The sequence below is a fragment of the Mastigoproctus giganteus genome, chromosome 1, assembly GCF_048544385.1.
Source record: "Mastigoproctus giganteus isolate SK-2022 chromosome 1, ASM4854438v1, whole genome shotgun sequence".
NCBI lineage: Eukaryota > Metazoa > Arthropoda > Arachnida > Uropygi > Thelyphonidae > Mastigoproctus > Mastigoproctus giganteus.
Genome location: NC_143575.1, coordinates 139326492 through 139340677, shown reverse-complemented (window position 1 = coordinate 139340677; position 14186 = coordinate 139326492). Strand labels below are relative to the sequence as shown.

The following is a 14186-nucleotide window of genomic DNA, read 5'->3' as shown; positions in this document are numbered from 1 at the left end:
ACTTCTACACCCAAAGATTTTTAGGAAGGAGAGAAGAGAGATGCTTCCACCATTTTGATTGTTATTTTGTTAGGGTTGAACACGAATGCAGAGCAGAAGCAGGAAAGAGTGAGGTGGGTCCCTAAAGTACTGAATGCTTTAGGGACCCGCCTCAAAGAAACCTTTTTCATTCCTAAAACATTCACCACAATATTATGGGAGATAGTAGTGGTAAATGATGCAAGAAAGCAAGTTTATATAACATCAGGCAAAAAAAAAAAAAAAAAATGTTCACTATTTGCTCAATGGTTTGATGTTATTTTGCAGTCTTGCATTATCAGGTCATGAATGGCATCCACATTTGCAGGTGCCAACAGGCCTCCCATCATAGGGTGCATCTTCAACACTCTCATCCATGCTTAAATTCTGCAACCCTGTTTTTGATCTGGCATATGAAGGACAAGATTCCTCTAATGTTTGTGGCATGTCTTCATGAATTTCTTTTGGTGACATTCTCTTTAAATGAAAATACTCAATAACTGTATGGTGCTTGATTCTCTCAACCATCTCCTTTCACACTTCAATGCCCCTCTGTAAAGGAGAAGAATATTGCTACAAACCTGAAATTTTCTGTGAACACACAAGAAGAGGCATAGCACAGATTGGCAGTATTGTATTTCACAAAAACTTGCAAATCTGTATTGGGCTAAAAACTTTTCAAGAAAGTGAAAAACATGAGACTTTTCAGGAAGTCTCTGAATAAATGGAAATAGAAGGAAAATAATCAATAATAAATCAATGTTGGAACTATTCACAGGTAACCATTCTTTCCAAAAGAAGAGATAAATCAAAACTGGAAAAACACTGGTCTTCTAACCATAGAAAATAGACAGAGGAATGTAACAAACATAAATGATTAATACAACAAGCTGTTAATAAACTGTTTGGGCCTCCATAAAAATATAGTCAATGTGCAGGTTCTAATGAGACTTTTTAGTAAGTCTTATGTGCTCAAACAGTGAGAAACAACAAACACGCATGACTGTCACACCATTTGATTTTTCACTCTTAGTGAATGACAGTTAATTAGTCCAGCCACCTGACAAAAAAAAAAAAAAAGAATTAAACATGGTTATTTGAGTTCCATCTAAGATACATAATCATTTAAACATTTAAATAGCATGTTACAAAAAAACTTTCATCAATCCCTTCAGAATAAATGGAAGTAGAAGGAAAAGAATCAATAATAAATCAATGTTGTGGTAGTAGCGGCATGTGATGCAAGAAAGCAAGTGCTATGAGCTTATGCAGCATCAGCCAAAAAAAAAAAAAAAAATTTACAAAACAATTCCCTCTAAATGTTGGTCCAGTTCCTCCTTAAATTTATTTAACCTATCAACTTCCAAAACGACAGATGAAAGTTTGTTCCAGCAATTAACCACCCGCTGACTAAAGGCAAATTTCCGCACATCTATTCTACATCTGTCTTTCCTCAATTTGAATTTATGCCCCCTTAGGTTCGTAATCTGAACAGGTGGAAGAATCCCATCAGAATTCAGCATGCTCAACCCATTCAAGGCCTTAGACACCTCAATCAGATCACCTGCGAGGTGATCTGATTGAGGTGTCTAAGGCCTTGAATGGGTTGTCAGCGCCTAGTCTCCAGCCACTGCAATTTGCAGAACTTAAGTCTCTCTCTTGTTAAGAGGATCCCTTCATTCCCCTCACCAATCTTGTTGCCCTTCTCTGTACACGCTCAAGCAAATCTACATCCTTCCTAAAATGAGGCCTCCAGACCTCTACGCAGTACTCAAGGCATAAGCCTGACCATTGCTTTATACAGAAGGACAATCACCTCCTTTTCCCTGCTAGCAAAATTCCTGCATATCATTGACAAAACCTGCCCTGGCAGCCTGTCTGCCTTGCTCAGGAAACCACATCTGACTGCACAATTACTTCCAGGTCTTTTTCATTTTCTACTACCTTACGTGTAGTACCACAAAGTTGTTATGTTTCTCTGAGGTTACCCATATGTAGTACTTTGTATTTGTCAATGTTAAACTTCAGTTGCCGTTTCTCAGCCCATCTACCCAAATTTTTTAGATCCTGTTGGAGTAGCACACTGCCATTACTGTCATTAACAATCCCGCCAACCTTTGTATCATCTGCAAACTTTGATATATGGCAGAAAGGTCAGGGAATGACCACCGCATATCCTGGAGCAATATGGCCTTAGTTGCTAATGCTCCTAAAAACCAAATAACAAACAAACATCTGACCTTAGTTGCTAATGCTCATAAAAACCAAATAACAATGACATTAAGCCTGATATACCTTCATCAATATTATTGATAAATATACAAAACAAGAGTGGATCCAACACCAAACCCTGTGGGACACCACTAATAACATTAGTCCATGAAGAGCAGAACCCATTGATTACCACCCTCTGTCTTCTCCCACTCAACCATCCTTTTATCCATTGTAGCAACTTACTCTTAATACCATTCTGCTCCAATTTGTACAGTAGTCTTCCATGCACAAATGTCAATAGCTTTCCTGCAATCCAAATATTTGATATCAAAATTATTTTTTGCATCCAGTTCCTTTGTAACCACATTATAATATCCAATCAGATTTGTCAGACAAGACTTTTCCTTAACAAACCCATGCTGTGTCTGAATTATTGCTGAAGTCTTGTCTAGATGATCTTGCAATGCATCTTTAACCAGTGACTCCATAATTTTACCCTGAACAGAAGTTAAACTAACTGGTTTGTAATTACTCGTGTCACCCTTCAATCCCCCTTTGTGAATTGGGGATACATTTTTACATCTCAAGTCCGTGGGAACCTCCCCTGAATCCAAGGATGCTCTCATAATGATGGATAAGGGTTTGCTTGCTTCCTTTGCCACCTCCTTTAATATAACTGGATAGATCTCATCCACCCCAGGTGCCTTTCTTATGTTTAACTTCAACAATTTCTCCTTCACTTTGTTCTCAGTTATTACAAAATTGTTAAGCACCCTGCTACAATTTGATAACCTTCTGGCATTTTCAAACCTTAATAACTCCTCATGTGTGAATGTAGATGCAAAATACTCATTCAGTTTGTTTGCTATATGAGCAGGATCATCAACAGTCGAACCATCGATATCAAGGCACTTGCGAGGAGATCTGATTGGTGTTCAAGTGGACAATCTGATTCATCCCCTTCCTTTTGGAGTTTATATAAGTAAAGAAATCCTTGCTGTTTTTCTCAGCATCCTTTGCCAAAGATTTCTCGTAATCTGCCTTCACTTGCCTAACCTCCTTTGTGACTTGATTACAGACTAGCTTATATCTGCCATAGCTTCTGTGTTGCCTGATAATTTATATGCATCCCATGCATTTTTATTCTCTGCCATGAGTCACATTAGTGCAGACTGGTCAGTAGTGTCCTTAACAACCCTGCCTGGTTGGCAGGGTTGTTAAGGACACTACTGATGCTATGCTGCTGCAACAGGATCTGGAAAGGTTGAACAGATGGGCTGAGAGGTGGCAAATGAAGTTTAACATTGACAAATGTAAAGTACTACATATGGGAAACAGTAACCCCAGAGAAACGTATCAACTCTGCGGTACTACACTGACAGTGGTGGAGAATGAAAAGGACCTGGGGGTAATTGTGCAGGCAGATATGAAGTTCTCTGAGCAGTGCAGACGAGCTGCAAGAGTAGCTCATGGTGTCTTGTCAATGATATACAGGAATTTTTCTAGCAGGGATAAGGAGGTGATTATTCCCTTGTATAAGGCAATGGTTAGGCCACATCTTGAGTACTGTATACAGGTCTGGAGGCCTCATTTCAAGAAGGATGTAGAGCTGCTGGAACGGGTACAGAGAAGGGCAACAAGATTAGTGAATGGAACAAAGGGTTGCTCTTACGAAGAAAGGCTTAAGTTTTGCAAATTACAGAGTCTGGAGACTAGGCACCGGCGAGGTGATCTGATAGAGGTGTATAAGGCTTTGAATGGTTTGAGCATGCTCAATGCCAATGGGATTCTTCATCTTGCTCAGAATAATCACCTCAGAGGGCATAAATTCAAATTGAGGAAGGACGGATGTCGGATAGATGTGCGGAAATTTGCCTTTGGCCAGCGGGTGGTTGGTTGGTGGAACCGACTTCCATCACTTGTTGTTGAAGTTGATAGCCTAAACAAATTTAAAGCTCAACTGGACAGGTATTTCGAACGAACGGAGGGGTGAAATGGGAGTGGTGTGTGGGTTTTTTTTTTTTTTTTTTTTGGCTGATGCTGAATAAGCTTGCTTTCTTGCATCATATGCCTCTGCTAATGCTAATGCTAGTTCATTTGACAAACATTTAGGCCTAAACCTTGAACAATATTTCTTAATGGGTATGAAACTTTTAGTAGCTTCCATGATTAATTCCTTAAATGCTTCCCACTTAGAATTTGCTGTTGGTAACATCATCATTTGATCCCACCGTACAGAATTTAAAAACTTTCTGAGACCCTTGTAGTCAACTTTATGGAAGCAAAAACCCTTCCCTTTACCCCTGATGGTAATTATATCTTTAAGTAAATCCCACATCAGTACACTGTGATCACTGCCACCTAGTGGTTCCTTTACCTGCAAATTCTTAATACATGAATGATCACTGCTGATAACCAGATCAAGAGTATTACCCTCTCTGGTTGCCTCTCGAACATGCTTCTGCATAAAACAATTATCCAATAAATCCACAAAAGTCTTACTAGTGTGCAAGTGACCAACCCACGCGTTCCAGTCAATATCTGGGAAGTTAAAATCCCCCATTATAAGACATTCTGATTTACTAGCCCACTCTTTCTTTGTACAATTGTTCATTGTACTCATTCGAGTCATTAGGCCTATAACACATTCCTACTCTTATTTTTGCTTTCGCAGTGCTTATGTCACACCAAACTGGCTCATCAGTGCACTGTTCATCTATATCAACTGGATGCACTTCTTTTGATTTTATGTTTTTCTTAATTAACAGCATAACACCTCCTCCCTTCCTATCCTGTCTATCCTTTCTGTACACATTGTACTCCCCAAATTCCAATTCTACATTCCTAATATCTGTGTGACACCACGTCTCTGATATCCCAACAACATCCATCTTTGATGTCTTTTATGCTGGAACTATTTACAGGTAACCTTTCCTTCCAAAAGAAGAGATAAATCAAAACTGGAAAAACACAGGCCATCTAACCCGGCAAGGGTTAGATGGCCTGTGTTTTTCCTTTATACACCTCTATCAGATCACCGGCGAGGTGATCTGATAGAGGTGTATAAAGCCTTGAATGGTTTGAGCATGCTCAATGCTGATGGGTTTCTTCCTCTTGCTCAGAATAATCACCTGAGAGGGCATAAATTCAAATTGAGGAAAGACAGATGTAGGATAGACGTGAGGAAATTTGCCTTTAGCCAGCGGGTGGTTGGTTGCTGGAATAGACTTCCATCTTAAGGCTCAGCTGGATAGGTATTTCGAACGAACAGAGGGGTGAAGTGGAAGTGGTTATTTTTTATTTATTTATTTATTTTTATTTATTTATTTTTTTGGCTGATGCTGCATAAGCTTGCTTTCTTGCATCAAATGCCTCTGCTAATGCTAATGCTAAAACCCCAGAAAACAGATAGAGGAATGTAACAAGCATACTGGATTAATACAACGATCCAGTAGAACTATTTGGGGCCTCCATAAAAATATAGACAATGTGCAGGTTCTAATACATACATATAGTCAGTTTTATATGTATGTAAGATACTCTTACCAAGAAAGACATTTCTGCAAATTGTATCTGAAAACTAGGCACTTGCGAGGAGATCTGATTGGTGTTCAGGGCTTTGAATAAATTGAATAAACTAAATATTGAAGACATCTTCTTTACTTTTACTCTGACAACTTATATAAAGGGGCATAAATTTAAATTAAGAAAAGATGATTGCAGGATCAATGTTTAGTTCATTGTTGTAAAAACGTCCAACAGTCGACTAATTTCCATGTGATGGATTGTTTGTGGACGAGTTTAATGAATTATTAGAGGAAATGGACAGATGCTGTGGGATTTTTTTTTTTTTTTTTTGCTGATGCTATATAAGATTGTTTCCCTGCATCATTGGCCACTACTTATACTACATACTACTGAGCAAGATATATAAATCGCATAAAAGCAATAGAAAAAATAGAATATTACTAAAAACAGATATTTCAAAAGTTAATGTAAAACTATATATATTGTGACACACTAGTTTTTGAACTCAGTAGACACATAACAGTTAGTGCTGGCTGTGAGACAATTGCATGAATGGAGAAGACAAGAGAGAAGTTATTGTTGACATCCAACAATAGTGCCACAATGAGATTGGCTCATTTTCTTGTTTATTCAGGGATGTCCAGACACTTTTTGGAGGGTGGAGAACATCAAAATAACACTGAGTCATCTGATGTGATTCAATATGGTTACTACAGCTGTTGGTGAGGGTTCACACCTAGTGTGGAACTCCCCCACACTTACTTTTACTCTTTTGGCTGTATAATATTTGTTTAGGCTGATTTGTATGTTGCACAGATGATAAAAATCTAGGATACCTGATGGGGAAAATTCTGCATCCTTCACCTTAAATCAACAGCCCTAATCGAGGCATAAAGAATTTCTCCAGTCATGGATCAAACTCAGATCTATCCAAACAGGAGGCATGCAGTGATGTGTTGGGCTACTACGCTGCCAAAGAGTTACCATTACTATGTTAGCATATGATTATAAAGAGTGGACAAATCTGAGAATAGGAATATGTGACAGATATGATCATCTGTACACAGTATTAGAGCAGACAAACAAAAAAAAAAAAAGTCTTATATAGGAGGGGTGGGATTTAATTTTCCAAATGTAAATTGGGATTTATCTATAGGACTCCAGTCTAGTAGTAGGTTCTCGGACCATTATGATTACTGCTTTTTAAATTAACTTGTAATTCTTGACTTGATCATTACCTTTTCAGTAATGACTGTCATTATAGGAAATTTGTTTTCTCTTAAAAATCTTTGAGTCAGGAGTCACTAGCAGGTAGCGACCACATCTTTTTGGTATGGGAAGTATCTAAGTACGTTACATTTATTAAGGATAAAGGGAAGGGATTTTATTTTATTCAGTGTTCTTATATTGGCCTTAAACATTTGAGTACAAACCATTGGGAATAGCTGAAAGTCCCAAAGAATGTATGCACTGAATGAGAAAACTTTCATGAAATAATTGTAGTGCCACACAATATTCTACTTTTAAAAAGGTTGTAGTACAGGGTAGCATCTGAAATGGATGACTGTATGTACAGTGTAGTACAAAACATTGCAGAAAAAATAAATGACACATGTGCATGTAGTAGTCAAGGTTAAAGAACTACAGAAGAAAAATTTCAGAAAGATTGACCTGCAATTAGGAAAGCTCCTGGTGTACTTCATATTCATAATCATTAAGATTTTAGAGAAATATTTCTTCTTCAGAATGGTTATGCATATACTGTGTTCCACTGTTTAGAAAAACGTATATGCCAAATTTTTCATTTACATTTTCAGGAAATGTACATAAGTAGGGACCAAATAACACAGGTTTCATGCCCATTCTAGAAATAGACTTAAATGATATTTTGCACTTTTATTCCTGATAGGCTGTCTTGTACAGTACAGTCCAGTACAAGACAGTCTATCAGGAAAATGTATCCACTGCTGAGAATTATCTAGGAATTATCTACCTGGATAATTCTTAGCAGCAGACAGCTGTTAAAGGATATGGATGGGCCAGACACACTTGTTACATTCTCTTCACTGTATTCAAAAATGCCATCTCAAGATTATGGAAACAATTCCAGGACAAAAGCATATGTGACTGTGGAGGGTGAAAGCCATTCCTTCAGCAGCAGCAGAAAAAAATGTCTGTACAGCAACTTCCAATGAAGCTCTCATCAGTCATAGGTCATTCTGTATCAAGGTAGTAGAGTGGGCAAACAAACCAGAGTATACATTCAGCTAGTATACATTGCTTTTCAGGTCTTAAACAGAGAGATCTCTGTGTGAAAACCTGCAATTCATTTATTTCACAAAGAGAGCGTATTAATCGTGGAATAAAGTTCTATTCTTGGATGAATCATGGTTCTGAAGAGAATGTGGTGCATAATACCATCCCTCCATATCTTTGAGGGTTCAATCTTGATTAAAAATCTTTTAATAAAGATTGAGGTGGTATAGAGATAAAAGCTTAGAACCCTATGTGAGGCTATTCCAGAGTGCAGTTGGTTTTTTTTTTTTTTTTTTTTCTGATTAAAAAAACGCTTCACCAATAGAATTCGGCTAGTTGAATTTCTGGGAAGTGGCTTTCCAGAAAAGAAACTTATTAACAAAAACTTATTAGAAACAAGTTATTTATTGCCATGTTTCAGGGCTAAAATCTGCCATGAAAGAGTAATGGAATTTATTACTTACTGACCTGAATAATCTTGTTGCCATCATGATGATTCAGTGTGAAGTTATATGTAGTGGGAGAGGGTGATCACATTCCCTGTTAATTTACTCATGATATGCAGATTCACTGGGGATTTGTGAGTTATTTGTTTATAGATATTGACACAAATATCAACAGACAAGAAATTTCTAAAAACGTGTAACTTAACTTTTGCATTTGGGTGTATATGCAAGAAAAAATGCTCGCCACCAACCAAAAGTTATGAGAATACAGTCAGTCCTCGTATAGCACGATAGTTGTGTTCCTAGAAACCCACGTGCAATATAAACAACAGGCCCTATGGGAAAAATAGGGTTAGGTGCCAGCCACCCAAGATCAAATGCACATTTGTAATCAAAACATTACCAAACACAATAAATTACTGTAATAAAATACTTACGTATTTTATTATGTAATAAAATATTGCTAATGCTTTTGCTTCTATCGTAAGCAAACTTGTTTTTTGTTTAATTTTCTATCCAAACAGATGACAGTCGTTCCATCTCTTCCAATTCTTTGTATCTTAATCTAATGGATTTTAATTACACTTTGAGTTGTTCCTGCTATGAAAGTTGTTTTTATTTTCTCTGCATTCTTTGTAATTCTCGGCATTGCCTCATTTAGGCCTGTAGCACATGCAATATCACATGGCCTTTCATTTCGCTCAAAGCGTTTCACAATTTCATATTTTTTCTCTATCAACAGAGGCAGACTGGCCATAAGCCTTACCGGGGAAACCCCGGTGGGCCGGAGGCGGTGTGATTTTGGCCATAAACGCTGGTATGAGGCCACTACAAATTTTCCCGGGTAAGAATTTTTGACCCAGTCCGCCGCTGTTTATCGATATTGCTTTTCTTTTTCTCTATGAATCTGTAGTGTCTTCACCAGGATGCTTCCTTTTCACACCTTTTAAGTATTTTACTCATTTTTAGGGAATAAAGCGCAGTTACAAAACGAGGAGGCATGCTTGATACACATAAAGCTGCGCATGTGTAGCAACTGAATAAACAACACCGTAAAGGCAGAGATACACTATTAACACCACATTTTACTAAAGCACATTTCTGGGGGTTACTATCATAAAACAATAAAAACAATTTCCAATTAGGTTCCTGCTAGTGGAATCTGTTATAAACGGGTAGTAAACTCAATCTAATTGCATTTGCGATTATACCGATAGCTGGAATTGTGTTGGTTTTTATGTTATTATGGTGAAATGTGTTTCCCCTTCACTGAAATAAAAAACAAATACATTTTCAGAATCTTCTCTTCATTCCTATCGTATTGCATTCAGTTGGGGTGATTTTGCGTTCGACTGCCATTTCTTGTAAACACAAAGGCGAATTGTGCATAAGCAAATTCGGTTCGTGTTATATAAGATATCGTTCCCCTATTTATAAATCGTGTATGATCGAATTCATGTAGTGTAAACCCGTGTTATACGAGGACTGACTGTACTTGCATTTATCAAACAGAATAAATAGCACATTTGCAAAATCATTCCATTGCTCTTCAAGTGGTTTGAGGTCAAGACTTGGTATTAGCCACTTCATAAAATTACCTCAATGTAGGACTCATGGTTCCATGTGCTGTAGCTGTTGCACCCAGTCCACACTCTGATCATACCACACTTCCCAACTTCAGCTGGCACAACATACTCAAGGTATGTGTTCATCAAAGTGGAAGAGTTTGTAGCATGACTTTTCACTTCGTAGGACCGATTTCACTTGATACACAATCCTAGTTCAGTGACCATTAACTTTTGTTATCAGAGTCTTTTGGCTATAACTCTCTGTGTTCTGGAAAAACTAAACAGGTTTGCCTCTGTGCCAAACTCAGAATCTTTAGGGCCCTTTGGAGGGATGAGGTAGGCAACTGTCTCAAGGAAAATTGATGCCTGCAAGTGTGTATTTTATGTTTCTTGGGCTCAATACCATTTCTGGATTTCCACTTCTTTAGCATGTTGCCAATTGTGAACTGGGAATGCGTAATTCCTGAGCAATAGGAAATTCTGTACAGCGGGATCAACTGATGGTGTTACCAACAGCAAATTCTAAGTGAGAAGCATTCAAGGAATTAATCGTGGAAGCTACTAAACGTTTCATACCTATTAAGAAATATTGTTCAAGGTTTAGGCCTAAATGGTTGTCAAATAAATTAATGAGACTCATGGCAGAGAAGAAAAATGCATAGGATGCATATAAATTATCAGGTGACACAGAAGCCTATGGCAGATATAAGCTAGTCTTTAATCAAGTCACAAAGGAGGTTAGGCAGGCAAAGGCAGATTAAAAGAAATCTTTGGCAAAGGATGCTGAGAAAAACAGCAAGGATTTCTTTACTTATATAAACTCTAAAAGGAAGGGGATGAATCAGATTGGTCCACTTGATATCGATGGTTCGACTGTTGATGATCTGCTCAGATAGCAAACAAACTGAATGAGTATTTTGCATCTACATTCACACATGAAGAGTTATTAAGGATTGAAAATGCCAGGAGGTTATCAAATTTTAGCAGGGTGCTTAATGATTTGTGATACCTGAGAGCAAAGTGGAGGAGAAATTGTTGAAGTTAAACATAAGAAAGGCACCTGAGGTGGATGGGATCTATCCAGTTATATTAAAGGAGGCGGCAAAGGAAGTAAGCAAACCCTTATCCATAATTATGAGAGCATCCTTGGACTCAGGGAAGGTCCCCGCAGACTGGAAATGTGCAAATGTATCCCCAATTCACAAAGGAGGATCGAAGGGTGACACGAGTAATTACAGACCAGTTAGTTTAATTTCTGTTCCGGGTAAAATAATGGAGTCACTGGTTAAAGATGCATTGCAGGATCATCTAGACAAGACTGCAGCAATAATTCAGACACAGCATGGGTTTGTTAAGAGAAAGTCTTGTCTGACAAATTTGATTGAATATTATGATGTGATTACAAAGGAACTGGATGCAAAAAATAATTTTGAGATCATATACTTGGATTTCAGGAAAGCTTTTGACACTGTTGGGCATGGAAGACTACTGTACAAATGGGAGCAGAATGGTATTAAAGTTAAGTTGCTACAATGGATAAAAGGATAGTTGAGTGGAAAAAGACAGAGGGTGGTAATCATTGAGCACTGCTCTTCATGGACTAATGTTATTAGTGTAGTCCCACAGGGTTCGGTGTTGGGTCCACTGTTGTTTTGTATATTTATCAATGTTATTGATGAAGGTATATCAGGTTTGTCGAAGTTTGCAGATGATACAAAGGTTGGCAGGGTTGTTAGTGAATGTAATAGCAGTATGCTACTGCAACAGGATCTAGAAAATTTGGGAAGATGGGCTGAGAAGTGGCAACTGAAGTTTAACATTGACAAATGCAGGGAAAAGGAGGTGATTGTCCCTCTGTATAAGGCAATTGTCACGCCATGCCTTGAGTACTGCATACAGGTCTGGAGGCCTCATTTTAGAAAGGATGTAGATTTGCCTGAAGGTGTACAGAGAAAGGCAACAAGATTGGTGAGAAGAATGAAGGGATCCTCTTACCAAGAGAGACTTAAGTTCTGCAAATTGCAGTGGCTGGAGACTAGGCACCTGTGAGGTGATCTGATTGAGGTGTATAAGGCCTTGGATCTGATTGAGCACGCTGAATTTTGAAGGAATTCATTAGCATTAGTAGAGGCATACGATGCAAGAAAGCAAGCTTATTCAGCATCAGCCAAAAAAAAAAAAAAAACCACCACTACTCCCATTTTTCCATTTGTTCAGATTACGAACCTAAGGGGGCATAAATTCAAATTGAGGAAAGACAGCTGTAGAATAGATTTGTGGAAATTAACCTTTAGCCAGTGGGTGGTTAATTGCTGGAACAAACTTCCATCTGTAGTTGTGAAGTTGATTTAGAGGGAATGGTTGTGTGATTTTTTTTTTTTTTGGCTGATGCTACATAAGCTCATACGTTTGCATCACATGCCACGATTACTATTACTATAATATGCACACATTTTTCTAGAATCATTATCATTTCCCCTCTGAAAACTGTTAGCTTTTTCAGCATGCTCATTATTCCATACACATTTGAAATGAATTCCAAGCTAACTGCTGATCACTTTTTAAACCAAAATATATGTATATACTTTGTAGTCACAATTTCTGCAATCAGAGGGTACCCCACAGATTTTGGTAGGTAGTGTATATGAATAATTTTACCTGCCATAACTCACAGTGCACACTTTTTTCATCAGCCATGTTTATAATTTTTCTTGCTAAGCTATAAATCTGTAATATGAAATAGAAATTACAATTTAAAAAATGATTTTATATTTTCATTTAGGTAGAAGAGAAAGAGCAGTTGTGTTACTCACTTGATGCTGGTCGGACTAAATTCTATGATCTCTTACAACTGGTTGAATTCTATCAATTAAACCTTGGTTCATTACCAACCAAACTGACCCACTTTTTGGTTCACCGGCCTCGTCAGAGAGATCCACCTGAATAATGCATCTTGAGTCTAACTGGACATTCCTCAGTAGCTGTGATCATCCGTGTACAATGTGCCAACCCAAAGTTGGTTGTATTCATTGTCTGTTTTATTACATTGTCACTTAAAGGTATCTCTGTATCCATGAAGCCATCATGTGGGATCAAGTGACTTTTCTTTCTCCATCTTTTTAACATGGGGCTATGTTTGGCCCACCTTGCTGATGTTATTACTTCCATCAGTCTTCTAAACTGACCAGCAAGTGTAAGTGGACTAAAAACTCTGCAACAGGAGCAACTTTCTTTTTTTTTTTTTTTTGTAAAACTCAAGAAGGATTTTGTATGTTTTCTTTCTTGCTAACAAGTGATACTGACTGTAAAGCACCCAAAGACTTTTAAATTATATTTGAAGTTAGTTTCAAATTTTGTATTGTATTACAGATAACTGTGGTTACTATGCACCAGTAGATTGTATATTCTTGGTATTTTTAGCACTGAGTGTAAATGTTATGTTACTGGTAGTCTGTGTTAACATTATTGTGTGACAGAAAGAATATGTAGTTAGTGGGTCTGTTAGCAACTTGCATTATTTAAATTTGTGATAGTACTTAATCAGTAGTTAGAGAAATATTAAGCATGTCAATTACAAACATAAAGTAACACTTTTCTAAATATTTAGTGTCAGTAATGTTCCAGAAACCATTTAGTCTTCAAAGAAAAAATTACTATGACTGCACTTTGAGGTTAAGTAATTTCATACTTTTTTAATATCTTCATCGGGCAAAAATATTTCTGTGATCCTTAATATGATAAGAGCTTACAGGTACATCACACAAGTTTGAATTCATATGGCATCATAAATGAACATCAGATCTAGCTATTAGATATCCTGCAATATAAATAGAAAGTTTGGTTAACTGATTTAATATAGAGCATCATAGTGATCTAAAAGGTAAAAAAAAAAAAAAAAAACTTTTACCATAGTTCTAGAAAATAACTGCTTTATTAGAGGAATATAACAACTAGAAATATAATTTACATTATGGAATGTTGTCATATTGTATAGACAATGATAAACTCTGATAAACAATATTAAAAAAAGAGTTTTATTTTTAATTTTAAAAAATTTTCGCAATAACATATCTGCCCTAATAGGCAGATAAATTATTGTTGATAATGTTCTCAAATTTTGCATTTAAGCCAAGATTACAAAGGAATGTGTAGATTT

General features: G+C 37.1%; 1 protein-coding gene across 4 annotated transcripts in view; it reads left to right on the top strand.

Moving 5' to 3' along the window:
- The window catches only part of LOC150091163 (growth factor receptor-bound protein 14-like), a 452305-nt gene extending 438673 nt beyond the window's left edge, over window positions 1–13632 (top strand). For all 4 annotated transcript variants that reach the window (XM_090382372.1, XM_090382364.1, XM_090382349.1 and 1 more), the window contains one exon: window positions 12813–13632. In XM_090382372.1, the coding sequence (XP_090238498.1) occupies window positions 12813–12977 (165 nt within the window). In that variant the 3' untranslated portion in view covers window positions 12978–13632. The remainder of the gene's footprint in view (window positions 1–12812) is intronic.
- Window positions 13633–14186: the final 554 nt, after the last annotated feature.